At 35.6% G+C, this 23,869-nt stretch overlaps 2 protein-coding genes across 4 annotated transcripts in view; one reads left to right on the forward strand and one right to left on the reverse strand.

The window, feature by feature from the left end:
• LOC306845431 (ubiquitin carboxyl-terminal hydrolase 43-like) overlaps positions 1 to 22,039 on the reverse strand; it is a 114,852-nt gene extending 92,813 nt beyond the window's left edge. Inside the window, exons 1-2 of one of the 2 annotated variants that reach the window (XM_079378225.1) lie at positions 20,963 to 22,039; positions 15,190 to 15,330 (exon numbers count right to left, since the gene is read on the reverse strand). In XM_079378225.1, the coding sequence (XP_079234351.1) occupies positions 15,190 to 15,330; positions 20,963 to 21,550 (729 nt within the window). In that variant the 5' untranslated portion in view covers positions 21,551 to 22,039. The remainder of the gene's footprint in view (positions 1 to 15,189; positions 15,331 to 20,962) is intronic. The other variant, XM_079378226.1, reaches the window with a different exon arrangement.
• On the forward strand, positions 6,712 to 9,912 carry LOC306845433 (uncharacterized protein). 2 transcript variants are annotated; one of them, XR_013781989.1, is made up of 6 exons: positions 6,712 to 6,828; positions 6,998 to 7,029; positions 7,196 to 7,243; positions 7,344 to 7,411; positions 8,670 to 8,802; positions 9,105 to 9,912. XR_013781989.1 is itself a non-coding variant. In XM_079378228.1 (4 exons), the coding sequence occupies exons 1-4, from the start codon at positions 7,130 to 7,132 to the stop codon at positions 9,276 to 9,278; spliced, it is 489 nt and encodes a 162-aa protein (XP_079234354.1). In that variant the 5' UTR covers positions 6,984 to 7,129; the 3' UTR covers positions 9,279 to 9,447. The 2 variants fall into 2 exon arrangements, 1 of the variants encoding a protein (XP_079234354.1); XM_079378228.1 differs by lacking the exon at positions 6,712 to 6,828 and having other exon boundaries at positions 6,984 to 7,243; positions 9,105 to 9,447.
• Positions 22,040 to 23,869: the final 1,830 nt, after the last annotated feature.

The following is a 23,869-nucleotide window of genomic DNA, read 5'->3' on the forward strand; positions in this document are numbered from 1 at the left end:
GTACAACTGTCTAGAAATTTAATACTGAATGCAGTGTAGCAGCAGTACCTTGAAGGGGAAAAATGTAGTGCCATAAATTCTCACAGATGGTTGTAGCATGCAGTACTGAATCATTCCTTTATAATATGAAAAATAGTGGCAATAATATTCTTCAGAAATTCATCTGTTGTGTTCCACAAAAGAAGTGACATGGGTTAGAAACAGCATAAGGGTTAACTATTCCTTTTATCATTCATGTTGTAAAAATGGTCTTTAAAGCTGAACGATTTTCGGTTATTTTGTCACTGCATGAAAGAGATTTGGCATAACAGAATCACAGAGATGATGCATGAGAGGCCGTTAGGACAGTCCATCTTCAATCAATCAATCCATCATTCAATCCATCCATCCCTACATACATACAGTACACACAAATAGAAAATAATATAACAAATAACATATAAAATACAAAGCTCATGCAAAGGGTGGGTCTCTACCTTTCCTGTTTTCAACTCAGAGTAAAGAATAAACAAATAATACGATTCTAAGTCTTCAGAGCCACTCCGAATCTGAAGGAAAGACAGACAGCTGGGATCAGATTAGGACAGCAGTCTCGCCAGAGTCTCTTCACTTCAAGCGAACAGTCTTGGCTTTACATTCAGAGTCTTGCAGATTAGACATGCCACCGTTGGGAGAAGCCATCTGATCGATGTGGAAAGAGACCAACTATAGATTTTTTTTTTAAATAAGGTATTTGGGGACAGCCTAATCTGAAACCAATGATACCATAATATAATAATAAGCACTACTTCCATCAAGGCAAAGAGATCTCACAAAGACTAATGAAAGCATCCGATTCAGTGTATAAGTGTACCTGTTGGATATGTGTGACAACAGTTAAAGAAACTGAAGTGCAGCTTTGTTCGTCAAGTGCAAAACTCGCCACTTCAGAAATTATTCACCCCCAGAAGAGCTCAGTGAAGAAGAGTGCCAATTTGACACCTTTTATTTTTCCATACATTGAAAGTCACTTAATGGATGAAGGCACATTACAGATGGACGGCTGGGCTATATATAAATATATAAGATAAGAGAAATATATAAAATATATACAAAATATATAAGAGAAATATTTTCTTCAGCGAAGGTTCCATTTTGTTGGTTAAAAAGTACTGTAAAGTGGAAGTATTAACATGATTCTGATTAGTACAGAGACTAATATACATTAATAGACCTATATACATTTATCATGCAAACTGAAATACATTCATGTAGGCCCAGTGTAGCAGGCTACAGCCAAGACAGACTGAGCGAGTTGTAATCTCTGAAACTCTGAATCCTTTGAAGTTAACCACTGAAGTGAATACTTTCATGGAAAATCATTCTGACTTTCTTTGACAAACAGCCCAAGAAAAAACACTTAACCTTCCCCTCTCTCTTTACTCTCTTTCTCTTGCTCTCGTTCTAAAAAACATTTGAACTAAGTTTAAAATATTCGACAGGTTTACATTGTAAATATCAGTGTTGTAGTACACCAGACTTGTTTTTTTCATGGTCTTGGCCTTGTTATGGACTCACTTGACTCTGTCTTTATTCAGATTCGACCTTCCCCTTGTGAAAAAGAAGTGAATTAAAATGTAATAAATGTACACTTGTAGTATACTTCAAATTTTAAAAGTGTATTTTTAAAATAAAATCTGTACCTCAAGATAATAATATTAATTAAAATAAAGGCCAGGTTTAAAGAGACTATACTTTCATGACTTTGTTTCCTGGCACACTTTTAAAATGGCGCACAAGGCTTTTAAAAATTGTAATATGTGACCCGGGGCCACAAAACCAGTCTTAAGTCACACTATATTTGTAGCAATAGAAAAAGATACATTGTATGGGTCAAAATTATAAATTTTTCTTTTATGCCAAAAATCATTAGGATATTAAGTAAAGATCATGTTCCATGAAGATATTTTGTAAATTTCCTACTGTAAATATATCAAAACTTCATTTTTGATTAGTAATATGCATTACGCAACTTTAAAGGCGATTTTCTCAATATTTTGTTTTTTTGCACCCTCAGATTGCAGATTTTCAAATAGTTGCATGACATCCAAATATTGTCCAATCCTAACAAACCATCCATTAATGGAAAGCTTATTTATTTAGCTTTCAGATGATCTATAAATCTCAATTCCAACCCTTGTGACTGGTTTTGTGGTACAGGGTCACATTCGTAACAATATCAAATCTGATGTTTTAATGTACATCCAAAATGCACATGTAAAGTACATTATTATAATCATAACTGTAGCTTGTTTTTTTAACATTACATTTGAGGTGAAATTTTTTTTAAATGTACTAAATTGCAACAATTACAAATATATTTAACTACATGACATAAGTTTGTGTCTTATGTTTAATATAAATAACATGCAGTTAAGTGTCAGAAAGCATTCAGTATTCAATATTCTTTTGAAGTATACTATTTCTGTAATAAGTACTCTTTTTTTAAAAATATACTATATTGTCCTTTTTTGGACAAGGATCCTGTGGTCTCAGTCTTGACTCGGACCCAACATGCTATGACTCCAATTAGCTGATTTCGACTACAGCATTGGCAAATAAGTCATTGGCCTACTGTGTCAACAGACTGGACTGTTCTTAGCTGCTACAGATCTATGAAAAGTAACTTGTGGACTGAGACATGTTTTTGAAAAAGGTCATCAGGGCCTTCCCACAATCTGTCGACCATTGACAGTCATACAGCTTATTAGACAAGGTGAATAATTAGGCAGTGTCGTGAAACACAGGACATATTTTCTTCCTTACTGAATAAATTTGCACCTGCTGAGAGCGGCTCTTGATTCACTCTAATACAACGATAATAAAGAAGAAATACTCAATGGGTTTACTCTTTAATGCGATTTGTCTACAAATTGCTGACCAATTTCAAAGGCTTCATATAACAGAGGTACATCTGTACCCTCTTCTGTTTAAAATAATCTCAACAATATTTTCTTGTTATTCCCCCACTACGTGTAAAATTCAGAAGCCTCAGTTTTTTGCTTTGGTTATGGCCCATTGCAATATTTCAAGTTTTAGAAACATTAGGGTAGAGAATTGAAAACGTTTTATTTGTTTTATTTTTATTTGTTTTATTGAAAGGATCCCCATTAGCTACAGCCGTGCTGCAGCTATTCTTCCTGGGGTCCTAAAAAAAAATATATATACATAAACAAAAAAAAACAAAAAAAAAAATAAAATAATAATAAATGAAAAAGTTAAAAATACAATAAGTAAAGCAAAATAAAAGTATTTTACAATACATACACATATGCATACACCTACGTACACACATGTATATACACATATCAACGTACATATGTACCCTCATACGGGCATGAAAATACACACATACGAAAACGTATTCATACACACGCATATAAATATACCCACACATGTGCATGTACACACGTTCACACACATATATATAAATATAAACAGTCAGATGTATTATTTTGCTAAATGCTGTTTTACATATAATTTAAATTTATTGACATTATTTGTAAGTATGATATGCTTTGGCAGTTTATTCCATTCCTTCATACCTCTAAACATAACAGTGTTCTTTACGGCATTTGTTCTTGCTATGGGTAAGGTAAAGTTGCCATTAGTTGCATGTCTGGTACTGTACTGATGATTGTCTACACTGAAAAAAAGATGCTTGAACAAAACAAAAGGCAATTTTGAAATGGAAATGTTTCTTATGAAAATTAATAGTGAATACAACAGTCTATCTTTGACCAGCAACCAGTTAAGATCTTTGTGCATTAGTATAATATTTCTCCTATAGCTGCACCTAAGTGCTACACGAGCAGCTCTATTCTGTATAAGTTGTAATTTATTCATATATTCACCAGTGGCGTTTGACCAAACTGCTGGGCAATAGTCTAGGTATGTCAATATTAGTACTTTCATCGCATAATTCATAATATTTGAAGTTAAAAAATGTGCATGTCTTCTCATAATAGATATACCTCTTCCCATTTTTGCAATAATATTATCAATATATTTTTTCCATGATAATCTAGAGTCTACTATTACACCCAGCAGTTTGGTCTCGTGCACTTGTTTAATGGTTGCGTTATTAATTTTAATATTAATTACAGGATTTTGATTAATGTTATAATTAGAACCTAAAATCATACAGTTAGTTTTTACTGCGTTTAGTGCCAATTTATTTAATTTGATCCAATCTACTACATCTTGTAATTCTATATTTAAAACAGTTTCTAGTTCCATTTGTGTACTTGCTGATATATATATAGTTGAATCGTCAGCATACATGACAATATTAGCCTTATGTAAAATGTACGGTAAATCATTAGTAAAAATATTAAATAATAATGGACCCAGACAACTGCCTTGGGGTACTCCACATGTGACATTTCTGATACCTGAAAAACTGCCATTAAAAAACACTGTCTGTGTTCTATTTGACAGATAACTATACATCCATGTGATTGCTGACTGCTCAAAACCATAACAAGATAATTTTGTTAATAACAGTTCGTGATCTATGATGTCAAAGGCAGCAGTAAAATCTAAAAATACAGCACCTACAATATTTCTATTTTCAATCCCTCTAAGCCAATCATCAGACATGTGAGTCAGTGCAGTGGAGTGACTTTTTCTGTATGCATGCTGAAAATCTGTTAATAAATCATTTGTATAAAAATAATTGTTAATTTGATCATATACTATAGATTCCATTATTTTAGATAATACAGGTAATATACTTATCGGGCGACTGTTGGGACCAGAGAAAGGCAGTTTTTTATCTTTGGGTAGAAGAACTATTTTAGCCTGCTTCCATGCATATGGGCAGGTACAGCAGATAAAACTGAGGTTGATAATGTGGGTTAGAACAGGGGCAATAGAGTCAGCAGCTAGTTTAAGAAGCCTGCTGTCAAGACCGTCAACACCCGGTGGTTTGTTTTTACAGGATTTTAAAAGATTCTTTACTTGATCTATATTTACACTTTCTAAATTAAACCTTGAATTTTTATTTTTCATCAGTTCATTTCTTATTAATAGATGAGATATATCATTACTTAGATTAGACATATTTTCTCTTAGTTTATCTAATTTACTTATAAAATAATCATTAAAATAATTTGCAATATCTATTGACTTAGTTATAAATTTATCCCCTGTTTCCAGAAAAGATGGAATTATTTTATTTTTCTTACCAGTCAGTTGATTTAAAACATTCCATAACTTCCTACTATCATTACCTATGTTTTTAATGATTGTCAAAATAGATTTTCTTCTTCTTTTTGTTAAATTTAGTAACAGAGTTTCTCATTTTACGATATAGGTCCCAATCACATTTATTTCCTGTAGTAACTGCTATTCTTTTCATTTGATCTCTTATTTTCATAGAATTTTTCAGTTCATCATCCAACCAAGGTGTGATGTTGTTCCTGACAGTAAACTTCTTTAAAGGCGCATGTTTCTCAATCAATGGCAAGAATAAATTGTTAAATTTAAAGAGAGCAATTTCTGGATTACTAGCTGCCAACACATCAGACCAACATATAGCTTGAACATCTTCAATAAACTTATCATTTTTAAACAATTTATAAGATCTTTTAAATAAGACTACGGTTCCAGATCCACTCAGCTTGGTTATTAACACAGAAATGATCAGATTATGATCACTGCTACCAGTAGGAATAGACAGTACCTTTTTACACAGTTCAGGGCGGTTTGTGAAAATATGATCTACACTGTAAAACTTTACTGTAAATTTACAGGCATTTTCTAACAGTATTATACTGTATTTTTATAAAACAGTAGCATTCTGTATATTTTACAGAATGTCTGTAAATATACAGAAATTTTCTGTTTTCAGCCCGCTAAATTTGTAATACAGTACCATACTGTAAACGCATTGCATTGTGGGATATATTTATTTCGCGCTCAATTCAAATGTGATGTGATCTCCAAAGAAGAAGAAATGTGAACAGTGTATTACAGGCAAACTAGATTCGTCAGCGGGAATTAATTGAACAAAATAATTATTCGCGTTATTAAGATAAGCCAGTGGTTTGTGAATCTGTGCGTAGATAAGCTTTGTGAGCTTCGTTTCGCGTTTCAAGCGTTAGTGCCTGTGACGCAGCAAACAATGGACGACGCTGCCTGAGCAGACGCAGAGATCATTTGTCATCTGAATCATCTAACCTGTGCCTGAGATGATGCTAATCGACTGGAGCATGAGAAGATGGATTAATGTTCGACTAAGTATCGATACGGTAAGCTTGTCTTTTTTTCATTCACATTTCTACATTGTTTCCACGCATGGTTTGATTTTGGGAACGTTAAACTTAACTTAAATCCCGAGTTAGCAATTCACTTGGGTAAAATTGGTTTTATATTCGCACATTCACAACATTCACATATTTCCGCGTTCAATAACTTTCTAATTATTTGTGCAATAAAGTTATTTTGGCGGACTAAGCCAGAGCGCGCACACACACGTCACACACCGGATGCGTGCGCGCACTCAGATCACTTGGACATGGTTGTGTACAAGAGGTAAAAAACTGTATAAATACTGTTCATTTTCTCACACAAACCGCTCGTTTCGTGTCTTAGGCCATCAATGTGTAGTTACGATGGGGAATTGTTTAATTTGGATTTCTCTGTGCATGTTCTTTTTCGCTCTTATAGAGACAGTGACCTATACCTGCCATTTTATGACTGACAAGCTAGAACGATTTGACCTAAACATATCAAAATTGGATCTACTGAAGAAAAAAAGACACCTACATCTTGGATGCCCTTGGGGTAAGCTGATAGATACCAAATTTTAATTTCAAAGTGAACTATCCCTTTTAAGATGTTTATGCACACCTTCCTTTAATCCAACAATCAAAAACAACTTAAATAGCAAATAAGACACACATTCACATGACCTGCTTCTGATTATTATTTTTTTATTATTATTATTTTTCAGGCTGAACAATCTGATGAAGATCCGGTGCTAATGTAAGTGCTTCCCATTTGTAGTCCATGTTAAAAAATGTCAGTTCTATGATCGTGCTTTTTAATGTGTTATAATTTTGCCAGCACATGAAAATCCATAGTCATGTTCCTAATGCTTATTTCAAAAGTAGTATTCCTGATTGCTTCCATGTCTTCCATGGTCCTACAGCTGCTCCCACACTTGCAGAAATTAGATGGCCTTACCCTTCAAGCAGATGTAAGTAGAGATTACTTAAAGCATGTTGCAAATAAATGTGATTTGTTATGTCTTGGTTCTGTTAGTGATGGTTGTGCTGTCTTCTTAAAAATTGTTTCAGGTATTCACCACTCAATCTGATGTCCAGCAGTCTCTACATTTGCCAGAGAACACAACCTATAATTCTTGGTAAGTAAACAGTAAAGGTTTAGTACCTAAAATGAACATCAAGTCATCATTAACGCTATGGAAGCATATGGGTAGCAAAATTCAGTTTGAAATAATTTCAAATTCAGTTAGTAATATGCAAAATGGCAATGCATTTCTGTATTTTAATTGACATTTTACCCTAAATGTGCAAAGTTTAGTGCAAAATGAAAATGGAAATTCAGTTATATAATTTACATATGATATTTTCTACAATTGTGCATCCTGTTGCCAAGCCCTGCCTTGATGTAGCCTAAAGATTGACAGGTCGGGGGTGTGTTGCATTTTCAAATACATTTCGAATGCATTTTCAAATCCACATTGACTTTATATTCATCATGGGGTATTAAATGAAAATGCAATTGAAACGTCTTATATATGAGTGTCAATGCATTTAAGAAAAATAAAAGATATTTTAAATTACAATTTTTCTACCTTTTTACTGCACCTTTGGATCAGAATGCATTCTGAAATTACAATTATCATGTGGTATTATGATGTAAAAACAGTTTTTGCTTGGACATGTTAAACATCTAATCAATTTGGGTAATACATTTTAATTTCCATTTTGCAACTTATAAAGCATTAAAATATGTTTTTAATTTGTGTATTAAAACTAGTGTAGGAAATGGCAAATGTAAATTTTATAATTTAAATAAAATTTATGTGATATACAATAAAATACATATGTGCACTAAATATTGCACATATGTATAAGAAAATGTAAATTGAAATATATCACCATTTTACGTATTGCATTTCAATTGAATTTTGCTACCCATATGCTTCCATGCACCCTGGTGTTGTTCTAATGCCCTATGACCTTCTTTGTTTTTTGGACCACTAAAGGAGAATAATACAAAATAAATAAAAAAAAGCCTGCTCACGCTTGTCCATATAATGGCAGTGATAGTGACCAGCATCAAGATACAATAGTATCACAGAATGTTCACATGCAACATGTCATGTATTCTAAGTGTTCTGAGGGAATGCAATATTGTTTAATGAAAATCCTGACACTGACATTGGTCTTTTGTGCTCGACTGTGCATTCATGAGATACTATTATTATGCAGTTCACAGCTATAGTTGTGAATCCTGTAAATGGGATTTCCCTGCACATATTTCAGATTTAGTTTAATAGTTATGTTGAGTTGAACTATGTATAGACAACTAAACAGAACTGCAATGGAACCCACAATAGTTTATTTGAAGTATTTTCTTTCTTTTTTTATTTTCAGGTCAATCTCTAAGCAACCAGCGGTAAATGTTGAGCAGCCCAACTTTGTCTCTGGCCTTGCAGTGCTGTTTGTATTATTGTATGATTTCAACCTCCAGTATCAGGAAGAGGTGGCATGCACCCTTGCGACTGAGGTTAGCATATTTGCCATTGATATATATATGATAGAGTGAATTGTCACTAACTTGTTTTGACAGTATTTGTAAAGTACTTAAGTATATTTTAACAAATATTTTATACAGTTGATTAAAGAGCTGAATGACATATTGCATATTTAACATTATCATGTAGTCATGTAATCACATCGTAAGTGTTGCAATTCTCTGTGCTGTCTCAAAGAACTCACTTCTGTGAGATGCTGTGTGTGTATGTGTGTATTAGATATATATATTAGACATATACATAATGTTCACTTTTTTTCTTTTCTGTCTTTTAGATGCTTTCTCGACATCAGCCCTGCATGTGCATCAAAAACCAAGAAAGGAAAAGTGACTTACAAGAAGACTGGACATGTTGTGTAAAAAAAGAACAGTACTGTAAACCCACAGGTTTCCTCTCTTCTGAAAGACTTATAAAAAATATATTTCTGAAAAACCTTTCCATTCTTTAAAAGTAAATAAGATTACTGTATTTTGAATTACTTGCTAATTGTTAATTGCATTTTACATGTTTTATATTTAAAAGAAAAAGGAAAAAAAAAACTACAGCTGGCATTTCAGCCAGTAAATTCATATAAGGCAATTGCCTGGTCTTTTCTTCAAAATAAATAAAATGTTTTAAAACTCAGAAAATATTATTTTCTCTATTTTTTTGTGAATACTGTTATGAAAAAGTATATTTTTAATTTTGTAAATCCAAGAGTACTGAAATAAAAGCAGGATTTACAGTATTCCCTGTAAAGAGCACAGTGTAATACTGTAAAAAAAAGTTATATAACAGTATAATACTGTATTTCGTAAATACAGTACAGAACTGTAAATGTTGTGTACAGTAGTAGTACTGTAAAAATACAGTATGTGGCTGGCAACCCAGCTGCCAGTATTATACTGTAAATTTACAACGAAAAGTTTTACAGTGTAATACTGTAAAAAAAGTTATATAACAGTATAATACTGTATTTCGTAAATACAGTACAGAACTGTAAATGTTGTGTACAGTAGTAGTACTGTAAAAATACAGTATGTGGCTGGCAACCCAGCTGCCAGTATTATACTGTAAATTTACAACGAAAAGTTTTACAGTGTATACAGGTAGATGTTCTGGAGCCGTCGCTCTTAAAACATGTTCTTGTAGGCTTATTTATAAGTTGAGTAAGTCCACATGCATTTGCAGTAGTTAATTTCTTTTTCAAGTGGCAGTCTTTAAAGAACCAGTCAATGTTTAAGTCACCCATAAAATATATGTCCTGACTTACATTAGTATTTATATCCAGCATTTTACAGATAGTGTCAAGATATTCACAGTTGGCACTTGGTGACCGGTAACAGCAGCACAAAAGTATCGACTTTCGATGAGGTAGATGCACTTGCAACCATAATATTTCGATGTTAAAACTCATTAAATCAGTTCTTATTTTTACTGGCAAGTGATTTTGAATATAAAAAGCTACTCCACCACCAAAACCATTTCTGTCATTTCTATATATGTTGTAACCTTCAATAAATAGTTCTGTGTCATCAAAGGAAGAGTCCAGGTGAGTCTCAGAGATAGCAAGAATGTGTATTTTATACTCATTTAGCAGTTCAGCAACTTCATTGATTTTATTCCTGAGACTGTTTATATTAATATGTGCTAGTCGTAAGCCTTTTCTTGGTAATGAGTACATGAGTTTTATGTGCTGTCATACCTTCAAAGTTGCGCAGAGATTACTTAGGAGTGCTAGTGCGGGAATGGATGATGAGTTTGTCGTATCTGAGATAGGCAATGTCTCCTTTGTCACGTGCTTCTTTCAGCTTTGGCATCAATTCCTTTCTTTTTAACCGCACAGCATCAGTGTAATCATCATTAATAAAAAATTTTGTGCTCTTGAGGTTCTTTGTTCTTTGCATAACCGCAACTTTGTCCTTGAAGTTCAGAAATTTGACAACAATAGATCTTGGTCTATTTCTAGCAGCTTCAGGTTTTCCTATTCGGTGTGCACGCTCTATCTCCATGTCTCTCTGTAGTTGTAGTTTTTGCCTGAAAATGTCCTTCACTTTTTCTTCAGAGTCTGCCCAGGATTCACCAGTGGATTCAGGAACTCCATCAATCACAATATTATTTCTCCTTGATTGACCTTCGAGATATTCTTGTTTGTCAATCATAACTTGCAGACTCTCACACAGTTTCACTATATCAGTTTCTATAATTTTTCCATGCTCAGACTGTTTAGCTTGAGTGACTTTAAGTTCATCTACGTCCTTCTGTGTATATTGTAAACTTACTTTTAGCTCTTGTAATTCTTTGGAAACATTATCCATTCTGGCATTCACTGAGTCCATAATAATTTTAACAAAGTCCTTGAACATTTCCTGTTGTTGCTGTAGCAGAGCCATGAACATATCTTTCTGCTGTTGTAGCAGTTCATTTACCTGAATGATGGTTGCATATTCCTCCTCTGTGTTCCTCAACTTTGGAGGAGCCATGTTCTGCTAGCCCTGGAAGCTGGAAAGCCTGGAGCTGGCCTGATGGTGGTGGCTGAAAGCCTAGAGCCGGCCTGGTAGTGTAGGCTAGAAGCCTGGAGCCGGCCTGGTGGTGGTGGCTGAAAGCCTAGAGCCGGCCTGGTAGTGTAGGCTAGAAGCCTGGAGCCGGCCTGGTGGTGGTGGCTGAAAGCCTAGAGCCGGCCTGGTAGTGTAGGCTAGAAGCCTGGAGCCGGCCTGGTGGTGGTGGCTGAAAGCCTAGAGCCGGCCTGGTAGTGTAGGCTGGAAGCTTGGAGCCGGCCTGGTGGTGGTGGCTGGAAGCCTGGAGCCGGCCTGATGGTGGTGGCTAGGTGGTGGTGGCTGGAAGCCTGAAACCGGCCTGGTGGTGTAGGCTAGAAGCCTGGAGCCAGCCTGTTAGCGGTGGCTGGAAGCCTGGAGCCGGCCTGGTGATAATGGCTGGAAGGCTGGAGCTGGTAGAGGAAGATGGCTCCACTACCACAAGCAGGCCCAACTCAATCCACCAAATATCACCCTTCAGTTTCTCAATCCACTGCCACAAACCATCCAAATGACTACACATCAATCACAAAATGAATGATAAAGGAGGATTTAGAACTAAATCAAATCCAAAAAAGTGGTAAAAAGTAGTTGAACTCCTTCTCCTTGAGTTAGCATTTAGAGAGAGAGCGCTGTATAAACACGTTTTTTGTAACATGTAAAGGAAACTCAGGAAGGCTTTAGTTTACACGGAAAACCCCAGAAAAAGGCACGTTGTTCCAGTATACAAATATCCACCTTTAGTTTAAAGCCATAAGCTATTTTCGCTGCCGTCCCCGACGACCACACACTTTATGGCCTGCATCTGTGTTCACTTAGCACGCTACCCCGTTAGCTCTCTGTGAATTAATCGATAAAAGCTGCTCTGACCGAGATATCCCGTCCTCAAAATAGAATAGTCGATAGAAGTTGAAAGGAAATGTTCTATATGTGAAAAATGTATATAAAAAAATTAAACAAATTTCACTATTTTTTTTGTTTGTTTTGTATTTTTAAATAATTCAAATTCCAATGTGTTCTAAAACAAAATAGAACAAAACTAAATGTATATTTTGTATTTATAGATTTATTTAATATTCAGATTTTATAACACCTTTTTATATTAATGAAACTTATTTTAATAGTTTTAGTTAAGTACCAGTTTAACACATACTAGAACTAATTGGAACTAACTGATGAACAATAAAGCATGAAATATGTTCAAATAAATAATCAGGATTGTAGCACCCATGGAAAATATTACTTATAGCGTTATTTTAATATCTGCTTCTGCTCAGATGAAAAGTTTGCACTAGTTTAACATTTTTTGCACCACTGTAACCAACCACAGGCATGTTCATTGTGTGCATAATCATTAATCAGAGGCATGTAAATTAGCTGACAGGCCTATCGCTAATAACAAACTTGTGCTAAATTCGCTTCATGTTGCACCACTCTCTTGCAATACAGCCGTGAGCAAACAGCACACCAAAACTATAAAGATTCCCATTATAATCAACAATCCCAGACAAGGTTTAAAGAATGTCAAATGTTCAAATGTCAAATTCTAAGCAGTAATAGGGTCTGAAAGTGTCTAGCTGTCATTCAGCTGTTAATAACCGTGCCTCAGTTTGGATGAGATCAGAGTGTGATGTGAGGGGCCAGAGATACGGACCCATTCTGTGATAAGTCTAAAAATGGCTCTTGATGGAGCTGCCACATTACCATGCAGGCTTGGCGTCTTCATTCGCTGCCACTACAGCAGACAAAGGCTGAAGTGTGTTCACTGCCAAAACACAGACTTCAGCTGACCTGCTGCTGTCTGACACCCTGTACAATCCACTGCGTTCTATCAGTCTCCAAACTCTGAGAAGGTAATTATGTGATTATCAAACCAGCACCTTCTTTTAAACACTCCTGTGGATTTTTATTAAGCACATTCCACGCTCTCAAATTCCTCATTGATTTCTAAAGAGAATAAACACTTAGAATAAGGTCTCAGCGAAACATACAGAACGTTACAACACATTCACAACACCCCCTCACCAATCCACCCACTCACTTTTTCCTCCTACGCCCTCTTTCTAGCACAAAAGTTAACAAATGAAACAGGAAAACTAGTCAGCCAATGTCTCATACACAGGGGGGAGTTGTGTCTTCCTTCTCATTAGCTTAATGGCGTTTGAGGCCTTTAACTCAGTAGAAACAGCATGTAGAGAGACACACAAGAGATGACTGGTGTTTAACTGCATGACTAGATCCACTGATACGACACTACATGTATGTGGGGTGCATCATATGCAACATATTGTGTGTGGTAACATGAATGGGGAACCAAATCCGTTTTAAAATGTCTGTAAATGCATCCTATAAATTCACAAATAAGTGCATGAATATGAATTTTAGGTTAACAAAAAAAAAATGTATATATATATATAATTTTGGAATGTAATAATATGCAGATTTTTATCACAACTAGAGAGCTAGCCTACACAGTAAAAAAAAATGGTAACATCTAAATACCTATAACTTTTATTCAATTTAAAAAATATTATATAATATTAATGAATTAACAAATACAATTATACCAAAACAAATAGTTTTATATTAAAAATCAAGTAAAAATTGCTGCTTAAGAGAAATAAAAAATCAAGTAGAACTAACTGTTGCAGGTGAAATGTTTTGCAGAGAAATGTTTTTTTTATTATTATTATTAGTAATCTGCAGTTTTGGACTGTAGACAACTTTTGCGGAACTCTCAGGTCTATAGAAAATGTTCGTCCAATCATTGCATTGCATACAATGCACTTGCAGAGTTTCTCGACAGGTAAACTACAGTAAAATTCTAGTTGAAAGTATTACTAATATGTTGGACATTTTATTGAAAGTAGCCCAGTATTTGTACCTGTTGAGACATGCCTTCACTTTTATAGACCTGTAAGAGCTGTAGTTGTGATGTTTGAACAGGGGGGGGAAGCATGATACGCAAAAGGGGCATTTGAAAACATTCTTTTTATTTTTGTAGTTCTGTTAGGCCACACTAGTAAAAAACAAATACTACATCTCTAACATGAACAAAAAGGCGTTTTAATATAATATTTGATACTGTGTGCTGAGAAAAACACTCCTAAGTAAGGATGAGTCATGACAACAGACTAGTTGCATTCGACTAGCATATGTAGATATTTTCTTATTGCTGTGTCTACAATCACATACTGTCGAGTAGACAGTTATATTTCAATTGATACTTACTCTGTGAATGTTAAAAAATTAATGTTATATGTAGGAGGAATATGGGAAGAATGAATTAAATGTTAGTGTACTACCCTGTTGAAAAAAAAACAGCATATGCTGGTTAGGTAGCCTATGTTTTGAAGCATGGTAGCTGGTTTGAGCTGGTTTAAGCTGGTGTTTAGTCGATCTAAGCAACTAGCTCCAGCTCAGGACCAGCTTAAACCAGCTCAAACCAGCAGCCATGCTTCAAAACATACTTAACCAACATATGCTTGTTTTTTCAAAAGGGTACATCAGCCATGTCACTGTCATGTGACCTACCAGTGACAGCTGTGTTGCTTTACTGCCATTCACAACTTCTCCCCCATAGCTACATGGAATAGTAATAAAGTGACCTTTCAATGTGCGCTCCAGAATCTCGGTGGAAGTAGTAAGTCATCCAGAACTTACTATGAATTCGGACATACCACTCATTTGACATACTGTTTTTCACATACTATATTTCATGTCAGTGTGAACATTAAAGCACACTGTGTATGGTTGTAGGAGTTTTTGGTCACTGCATTGTCCAATCAATTAGTTGATTTTGGAAAAAAAACTGAAGAGCATTTAGAAGGACTGAGTGTATATTACCTTGCTGGATGATTTGGTTTTGCTGTTGTTGTTGGAGAGGCTGGCATCCTCATGTACACTGTCCAGAAGCCACAGCAGGAACTCCAAAGCGTCATGTTGAGCGTTCCCCTTGAACTGAGAGCCATACTTGGACACAACACTCTAGGGAAGGAGCGGGAGATTGTGTTAGATAAATGTTGATATGGATACAGTTTTAAAACTAATTTCATCATAAATCTTGTTTTCCTCCTCACATCCCCAGATACTGTGGCCGATTCATAGCTGTTCTGATATACGGCCGTTATACTCTCTTGGAACACTATTCAGCCAATAAGATTGAAGGACTGGAGTTTTCAGTGATCCGATTATAAATGGTCAGCCAAGAAGCAGTAATGTTTACGCCTGGTCTTAACATGCGTTTTAATTTGTGACCACTTGTGTTAGGACTTCATCTAGATTGTAGCACACAAATAAAATTGAATGAATGAAGCCATTACGCTGCTTATGAGTGAGCAGGAAACTAAACAAAATGAAATGAAAGGATACAATTGGAAACAGTGACTTTGGTCATAATCCGTGTGTTTTGGCACAGCATAGCAAAGTTAGAATTGATTGTTTTGGTTGACTTTCTTAAAACACATCCTAGAATGCTCATGTGTTCAGTGGGCAGCAAATAGGCCTTTTGTCGCTGTTTAACGCATTCAACCACACTACAAAATCAATCCCGACTTAATGTGTTTTCAGCTACCTCTGGAAGTGGTAGAAAGTGGACAAGCTCAAAACCTTTTATACTGTGTTTACTCCTGCATTTAGCATTATGCACTAGTGATCGTAAACACATTTTAATACCAGGTGCAAACAGAGCCTTGTAGTCATCATTTTTGTTGTGAATTCCCTTAAAGTGTTGTATCACCAGGTGCTGTTAGTGTACTAAAAAGTGACATTTTAAGCTGCAAAGCTGCCCAAGACAAACACCTTTTCACCTGATCAGTTCATATATTGATTTAAATGAATAGAACTTTTCCACTATCTTCTGTGCAAATTTAAAGCCTTAAAAACTCAGTTTAAACTTGATTTGTAGTCATTGAATTCAGGCCTAAAAAAACTAACATTTACCAAATGTCTTGAGTGACTTTTAAACAAAGATGGACATCAAGAACAGGTTAAACGTATGAAAAGAATTCTGAGCACATTAGCACAATGTCATAATCAGATCATAATAATCTCCTTATCTGCTTATATTTGGATGGATCTGGGATAGAAGCAGATTTTGGGAATCACAAAGCTTCAGTAAGACTAGAAATATATGGGTTACTCAGTAAGATAAATTCTGCCCTGCTATTCTAATAGAACCTAATTTTGCAGATTTCTTCTCTTAACAACAAAGATTTTCCACTCCTCAAAGGAAATGTAGTATTTATTTGTCATTTAATATGGCTTCAGTATCACATTAACCAGTACAAGATGTTTATTTACAAGATGAACAACATTTATCACTGTTATGGTGCTTGCTCAACTGTATCAAAGGAACCGTGCACCCAAAATGAAAATTCAGTCTTCATTTATTTACCCTCATGTCAGGCTTTAAAGAGGTTTGCTCTTTTTTTAATGCTATTATAATAAAACTGATGCAAAATCACCATACAAGTGGTTCATGCAACTTGTACACTATTCTAAGTCTTCTAAAGCCTTACAAAACCTTGTGTATGAAACCAACTGTAATACTGCGATTTGTGTACAAGTCATTCTTACAATGAATCCTTTCAGTGAAGTTATAACTGGTCTGAATGATTCATTTACAAATCTGTCTGTTCTGCTCAATGGCTTAAAGAGGCAGTTCACAAAAGACATTTTGAAATTATTTACTCACCCTTATGTTGTTCCAAACCTGTATGCGTTTTATTTCTTCTGCAGTATTCTACAATATTTTAAGTGTTGTTAGCAAAACAGTTTTAGTTACCATTGTATGGCAATCAAAAACAATGATAAATTTGACATGACATGACTGTGAATTTTAATTTTTGAGTGTACTGTTCCTTTAAGAGCAGTCACACGGTTCCATTCTGGATGTTTTTTCAGTCTCAACAGCTCACCTGATGCACAGGTATCCTTTATCAATTCAAATGATGCCTGCATGAGTAAAACAAGTCCAAAGTTCCAGAGATGTTCTCTTACAACAGCATTATGACATTTACACCTATGAATGTTTATTTAACCGGGACTACGGGCTGTAAACTGATACTACTGCTGAACTGAAATGTGGACAACAACAGGCTGTACACAACTTCAGGTGGTATAATATTTTACATGTATATACAGCCATTCTAGGTTAACAGGTGCATGAAACACCCTGGGGATAAGAATATTTAGAAAACTGAAAAGGTTTGACTTTCTTCCTTACAACTAGTTGCAAGCAATGGATCAACAATCAACCCTTTCATGCTTCAGCAGACTGTTTATACTTACATAATTCACTAAACATAATATCACAGAAACCCTATAAATTGTAAAACATTTCATCTTTGTTCTTTCAGCCTTCTCTCAATACTGTATATCAAGGTCCAATGGTCAAACAGCAGCCAATATAATTTGTGGGAGAAGTAGTTTAGACATAAATTACTGGTCTCCTTTCACTTCCTTCCGGGGACAAACCTCTCCCTTCTCTTACACAAGAATGACAAACAAGTCTAACAGGTTAACACGACCTGTCTTGGATCCAATGGCAATTCACTAAGCAACGAGATGAATGACGGCATTACATAACCTCAGCTTCAGCGGTGCTTGCAGAGTTTCTCTCCTATTCTTAAGCTTACCAGGCAGGAATGTGCCTTTACTACATTCTTCTTTTCATTTTAGACTTGACTAGTTTTCCATTTAGACCAGGGATGTCAAAGACATGGCCAGTGGGCTGAATACAGCTCACTGAGGAATCCAATGATTGGAGGATAAAAATTTAAAGTAAAATCATGGTGAAAAGAGAACAAAAACACGTGTCTTAGGATGAAATAGATCCAACATATTAAATTTTAATTAGGCCTATAATACGTCAGGACAGATGAACTTTTTGTCTTTGTCTTTATCAGCAGTGCATTTCACTGCTGGTTATACGCTGTATAATTGTGTATGTGACGGATAAAAAATCTTGTCTTCTTCATGTGATGGAAACATTCTATTATTTATACACATCATGCAACTGTCCCAGAGCCAGCCATTTCATTTTTACACTCTTCAATTTTTCGCTAACAGCAGAAAAAAAAAAAAAAAATTAAAAAGCTGCACAATTTTGAGGTTAATTAATACTACAAAGGTATTTATTTATTTTTTTACACATTTTATAAATTTGTTATATAGTATGTGATCTAAAATCCTAAAAGAATTAAATTAGTAAATAATTTCCATTCATTTTCAGTTCATAAAACAGTACTATTAATTCTAAGCAGTATAAAACTCATTCTGTGCAATATATATGTTTTTATTTGTATGCAACCAGATCTCAAGGGATCGATGTCTTAATGTTTTCATATGAATTTGTACAGAAACATGATATTTTTAGAAAAAAAAAACATGTAGGTCCAACCTAACTGTCAGTGGGGCGAAAGCAGATCTTACAAAAATGTATGAATGAGATGTACAAATTCATACTAATTAGCCATCCATTCGCCAAAATGCAGAGTAGTTACAAATTGGCATGAGATTGTGTTGAGACTGACACCCATGATTTAGAGGCAGACAGGAAGGAAGGAAAATCAGAGAGCAGGAAAACACAAAGAGACAGATAAATGTCATCAAGTCTGTCTTGTTTCTCCATATGGAGGACAGTCATTAATTTCTGCTGATCTCCAGACGCAGTATTATTCACTTTCCCCTGACCATCAGAGATGCCCTTCATCCTCACCCTCATCATTTATCTATCTCCTCACCTCAGAGACTAAATATCCACTGAGGCCTACCACAGAGTTTCAACTGTGAATTACTAAATATTACTAATTCAACTATTAATATTATATCATATTGCAATCTGTTCCTAAGGAAGTGCCATCTATTTTGACAGAGGAACTAAAATTATATTGGTTGTAATATAACTCGAAATAGTGTTGTTGAGATGTAAAGAGGAATGCATGGAAATGGGACAGATATCAGAAACATGCATCTTAGGATGATGTCTGAGCAGAGCACAAGCTGTGCTCAAGGTGGTGTGTATATCAGTATTGCACCTTGCTGGGTAACCGAGATGATGCAGAAACACACAAACAGTCCACACACACACACACACACACACACACACACACTTGTACAGCTATCTTTGGGGGATTTCCATTAACATATTATTTTCATACTGATCTAACAATATTTTCCATCCACTAAACCTAAAACTACCCCTCACAGAAATGTTTTTTCATTATTACATTTTTAGACAAACATAATTTAGTATTTTTATTTAAAATGTTTTCCTCGTTGAGACGTTGTCCCCACAACATCAAAAATGTCAGGTTATCCTTGTGGGAACATTTGGTCTCCACAATGAGGATAAACCTGTACACACACACACACACACACACACACAGAGAGCAAAACTCTTTGATTTGTCATTACAAATACAATGAAGAAATTCTTAAATCCACTATAAGTTAATAATAAATTGATATTATTATACATCATAAAATATACATTTAAATTACTATAAATCATACTAAAATTAATTTTAAAATCGTGGCCATAAGACAGATTTTAGAGGGTTTTGCTGAAATGACTTGGTTTTTGTGCACAAAAACATAAATGTACTGTAAGCATACATTAGACAATGTTACACAGTAATTGCTTCAGAAGTACTTATACAGTGAAATTCAGGGAAAGGTTGGCTTTGATACACTTGATACTGTATGCTAATGAGGTCTATAGACAGAGCAGAAACTGTCCACGGTATAAAAGCCGAACAGGGTAGATCTGAATGAATGGGAACACCAGGGGCAAAGTCTGTGTGGACTAATGTGCAGCTATCTCTCTCTCTGGACAAGCATTGAGTTACAAGAAAGTGTACATACTGTGCCTTCAAGGCATATGCACACAACTAAATAGCTGTGAGCGATCTATGATTGTTGATAGTGGATGACAGAGTTCTTATCCTGTTTATCTGTTTGTTTTTAGAAGCATAATGTGTAGCAGAGTGTTATTGTCAGTTTTGCAACATGAAAATCTATTTGCATTGTTGCAAAAATAAAAAAACAATAATAATTTAATAATTTTAATTTTTCAATTAAAAACATTCCGCATTCTTGCAAAACAAGTTGGTCGAATTGTTGAAAGGTGATTCACCTGTCGCCTCCTACTCTAAGCCCCTCCCACTTCCACCAAATACACTGGACTGTACACTTTTGAAGCAGTGATGAGGAAGTCTAGTCATTTCCGTGAATGTGCTAGCCTGTGTGTGAACCCACACCAATGCGAATCGGACATGTCCGAAAGAAACGCTTAGGCTATAAGTTCAACGATTCAGTCCAATTAATGAACGAATCCTTCAGACCGAATTTGATAAACTGATTCATTAAGATCCGACTCAAAATAGCGATATAGCTCATTTGACTCGGATCGTTTTGATTAATCTTTTATCCGATTCTTTAAATCTGTCTGAATCAGTGTCTGACATCTACCTGTTGATCTTACGCTTAGCTTAAGTTTAAGTCAAATACAATTATTCCACTCTACACTGAAAAACAAACGATCACTCAGAGGAGTTATTTACACTGATTGCTTAAAGGGGGCGTTCGTGACTCTGTGTAAATTGATCGAAACTCACCTTAAATTCCACTGAGAGCTGAGGCGTGTAATCGAGCGTCCAGAGCGCCCTCACAAGCGATGCCAGCTTCTCCGTCACCTCCCCCCTGACCTCCTCATTCTTCATCATCCCGTTGATCCTTCGCTCATTGAATTCATATTTATACTGCTCCAGACCCAAATACTCTGCCAGAAGTTCCGTGTTACTCAAACACTGCACCACGGCGTTCATGAAACAGGTGTTTCCGTGGTTCTTCAGACCCTGAACTCCCGGAGTTTTCTCGCCGTAACACCAGGACAGTCTTTCTTTGACAGACCCATAAGAAGATGAGGGCGCAGCGGTCTTCCTCATCGAGCTCTCTCTGTGATTCCCATAGTTGTGGGCGCTCAGAGTGCCAAACCCACCATCATCATCCTCCGCCGCGTCCGGCTGGTCCGCGTCCCCCAAGTGTGCCAAAGTGCCCAAAGTTTTGACAAGCCTGCTCATAAAATTTCCAAGCGATTTTAGCGATTTTCTCCTGAACAGCTTCTGGGACTTGTGCGTCTTATTCTTGCGCTTGGCTGATTTGGCTTTGATTGTTTGTTTCCTGGTTTCCCTCGGCGTATCCATGTTTAGTCTGTTGTTTCACCCAAACTGATCAGTGGAAGTCAGAAAGAGAAACAAGTGCACTATGGTGTGAAGACACGGCGCTCCCACCTGTGCGTCTCGAAAACCTACCAAAGCATCACGACGACGAAAAACAGACCGTGAAGGCACCGGTGTCTGAGCCGAGGCTCGTGATGACTAACGCGTCCCCGACATTCCCTATCACCGATCTCAACTGCGCTAGTTTCGCTTTATCCATGACGCTCTTGTACGCACCTGGAATTACACTATAGGCTTAACTCTATGCTACAGACACAACTCTTCTCTGCATATCTCTTCTTGTGGCCCACACCTACATGCGTACTTGTGTGTGGATTACCATTACTGACTATTTGTCGCCCGCTCTCTCTTTTTCTGGCTCCTGGTTGGAGTAAATGCGTCTGAATGATATCTACACGGTTTTCTACCCTCCCACTATGAATCTTATTAGCCTGGTTTACTTTGAACTTGTATTGGGAGAAGTGAATGTGGAAATGAATAGCCCACAAATGGAAGTTTATCTACACCTGTATTTACCTGCACCAATATTTTCCTCCAAACACAAACAGACATTGTATTTTATCTAGCGTATTTATCTATCGCTTTTTGCGTCATTATTTTGTAATTAATGTCCACCGTCTTTAAAAGATTTTACAAGCTATTTGAATATCCCTGTAAACACAACCACATGAATAAACTCGCTCTTTCAAACGATTATGCTGCAGTATGGACATTATTTAAATTAGCTTAATAATTCTCATTCACGACCTTCACAATTAACACACAGGAGTGTGATAAATTGCAATAGTTCCTGTCACTCAAACAAATCAGTCTATCAGACTCGATCTAAACCTGAATATTTTAAAATCAGGTTATGATTAACTTCAGGCTATCAGAATATTTATTTAACGTGTGTGTAAATGTAGATGATGTTAAATATTCTGTGGATAATTTTTTTCATTTATTTATTAAACATAAAAGGGGAGTTTCGGTGCCCCTTATGCGGTCTGAAGAACTTGAAATGATTTAAACATGCCAGCATTAAATTAAGCCAAAACAATTAAAAATCAAGATTTTTAGCAACTTTTTTCTTCCCACTGTCTTGAAAAAGCCTAATTTTAAAAATGTGATTTCTAGACCTTGAAAAGTGTATTAAAAATTAAGTGCAAATTAATGAATTTCTTAATTCTAAAAGTAAACAGTTTTCTAGTTATGCCAAGCTCTAAAATATTTTATCTGGTAGAAATTGTGAGTAAAATAGTAGTAGTAGTTATTTGTTTGTTTATTTTCTTGTAAATCACAACAACTGGAAAAGACATGGGGCCTTTCATTGTTGTTGTGGATAATGCAGGGCCTTGCAGGGTTAATGTAAGCATAGATTATGATAAATATTCTGAGGTTCATAAACAATTATGCCACAGTTATGGTCTTTTTGCAAAGCATTAAGAGACCCATACTGTTTCCTTGTGTGCTTCCTTTCAAAAGTTTGTCCATGATTCATATTCATGTCTAGAATCATGTATTTTCATAACTGTAGACCCACCCATTTAACAATGAAGAATGAGACCAGATAAAGAATAAAGAGTAAACTCAGCACAAAAATTTACAGATTTCATTTAACCTGTATAATATCAACATTTATTTATTTATTTACACTCTCCTCTATGTTTCTTGTTTGATCAGACACCCTGTGCAGGTTTATCCTCTGATAGGTATCTGTTTTTTTATCACTCACCTTACCTTCAAGACAGATAGATACAGTTTATATGACTACTGAGCTGAATTTTGATTGGATAGCCTATACTGTCTTTGTTATTTTATGTCTTTATATTAGCAACAACAAGGTCATCAGATCTATGTCACCTGTGGTGTAGGCCATACCAAATAAAATAAGCGCAGCAACCACTTTTTTTTTTTAAATGTATGTGGCCGAATATCCTTACTGTTAGGGGTTAAGATATTCATTGACTGTTCCTTGGAGGTGAGAGGAAATTTGGGACAGGCACATCCAGATGCTGGGTTCACGCCGTGTTGTACTTTTTCAAACCTCCCCCACCAGCTCTCTGGAGATTCTCAGGTGATATATTAGCTGACAGTGCAGTTCACAAAAAGTCCTCAGAAACTAGGGCTCTAGGCTGCTTTATTTCAATGAAATGACTGGATTTGGACTGTTTAATGGTACCTTTATATCTTGCAAGAATTCATAACCTAATTTGCAATACAATTATTTGCAAGAAGAAGGAATGCAATGCAATGTAAGCGTATATCTGAACTACTATCATATCTGAAGTGCATTAGATATTC

This window comes from Barbus barbus, assembly GCF_936440315.1.
Source record: "Barbus barbus genome assembly, chromosome: 25".
In the NCBI taxonomy this organism is placed as follows: domain Eukaryota; kingdom Metazoa; phylum Chordata; class Actinopteri; order Cypriniformes; family Cyprinidae; genus Barbus; species Barbus barbus.

Excerpts from the sequence above, each read along its gene's own strand:
- LOC306845433 (XM_079378228.1), top strand. The coding sequence starts at position 7,130 with ATGTTCCTAATGCTTATTTCAAAAGTAGTATTCCTGATTGCTTCCATG. Across the intron at positions 7,244-7,343 it reads GCCTTACCCTTCAAGCAGAT|GTATTCACCACTCAATCTGA; the intron begins GTAAGTAGAGAT and ends AAATTGTTTCAG. Across the intron at positions 7,412-8,669 it reads AACACAACCTATAATTCTTG|GTCAATCTCTAAGCAACCAG; the intron begins GTAAGTAAACAG and ends TTTTATTTTCAG.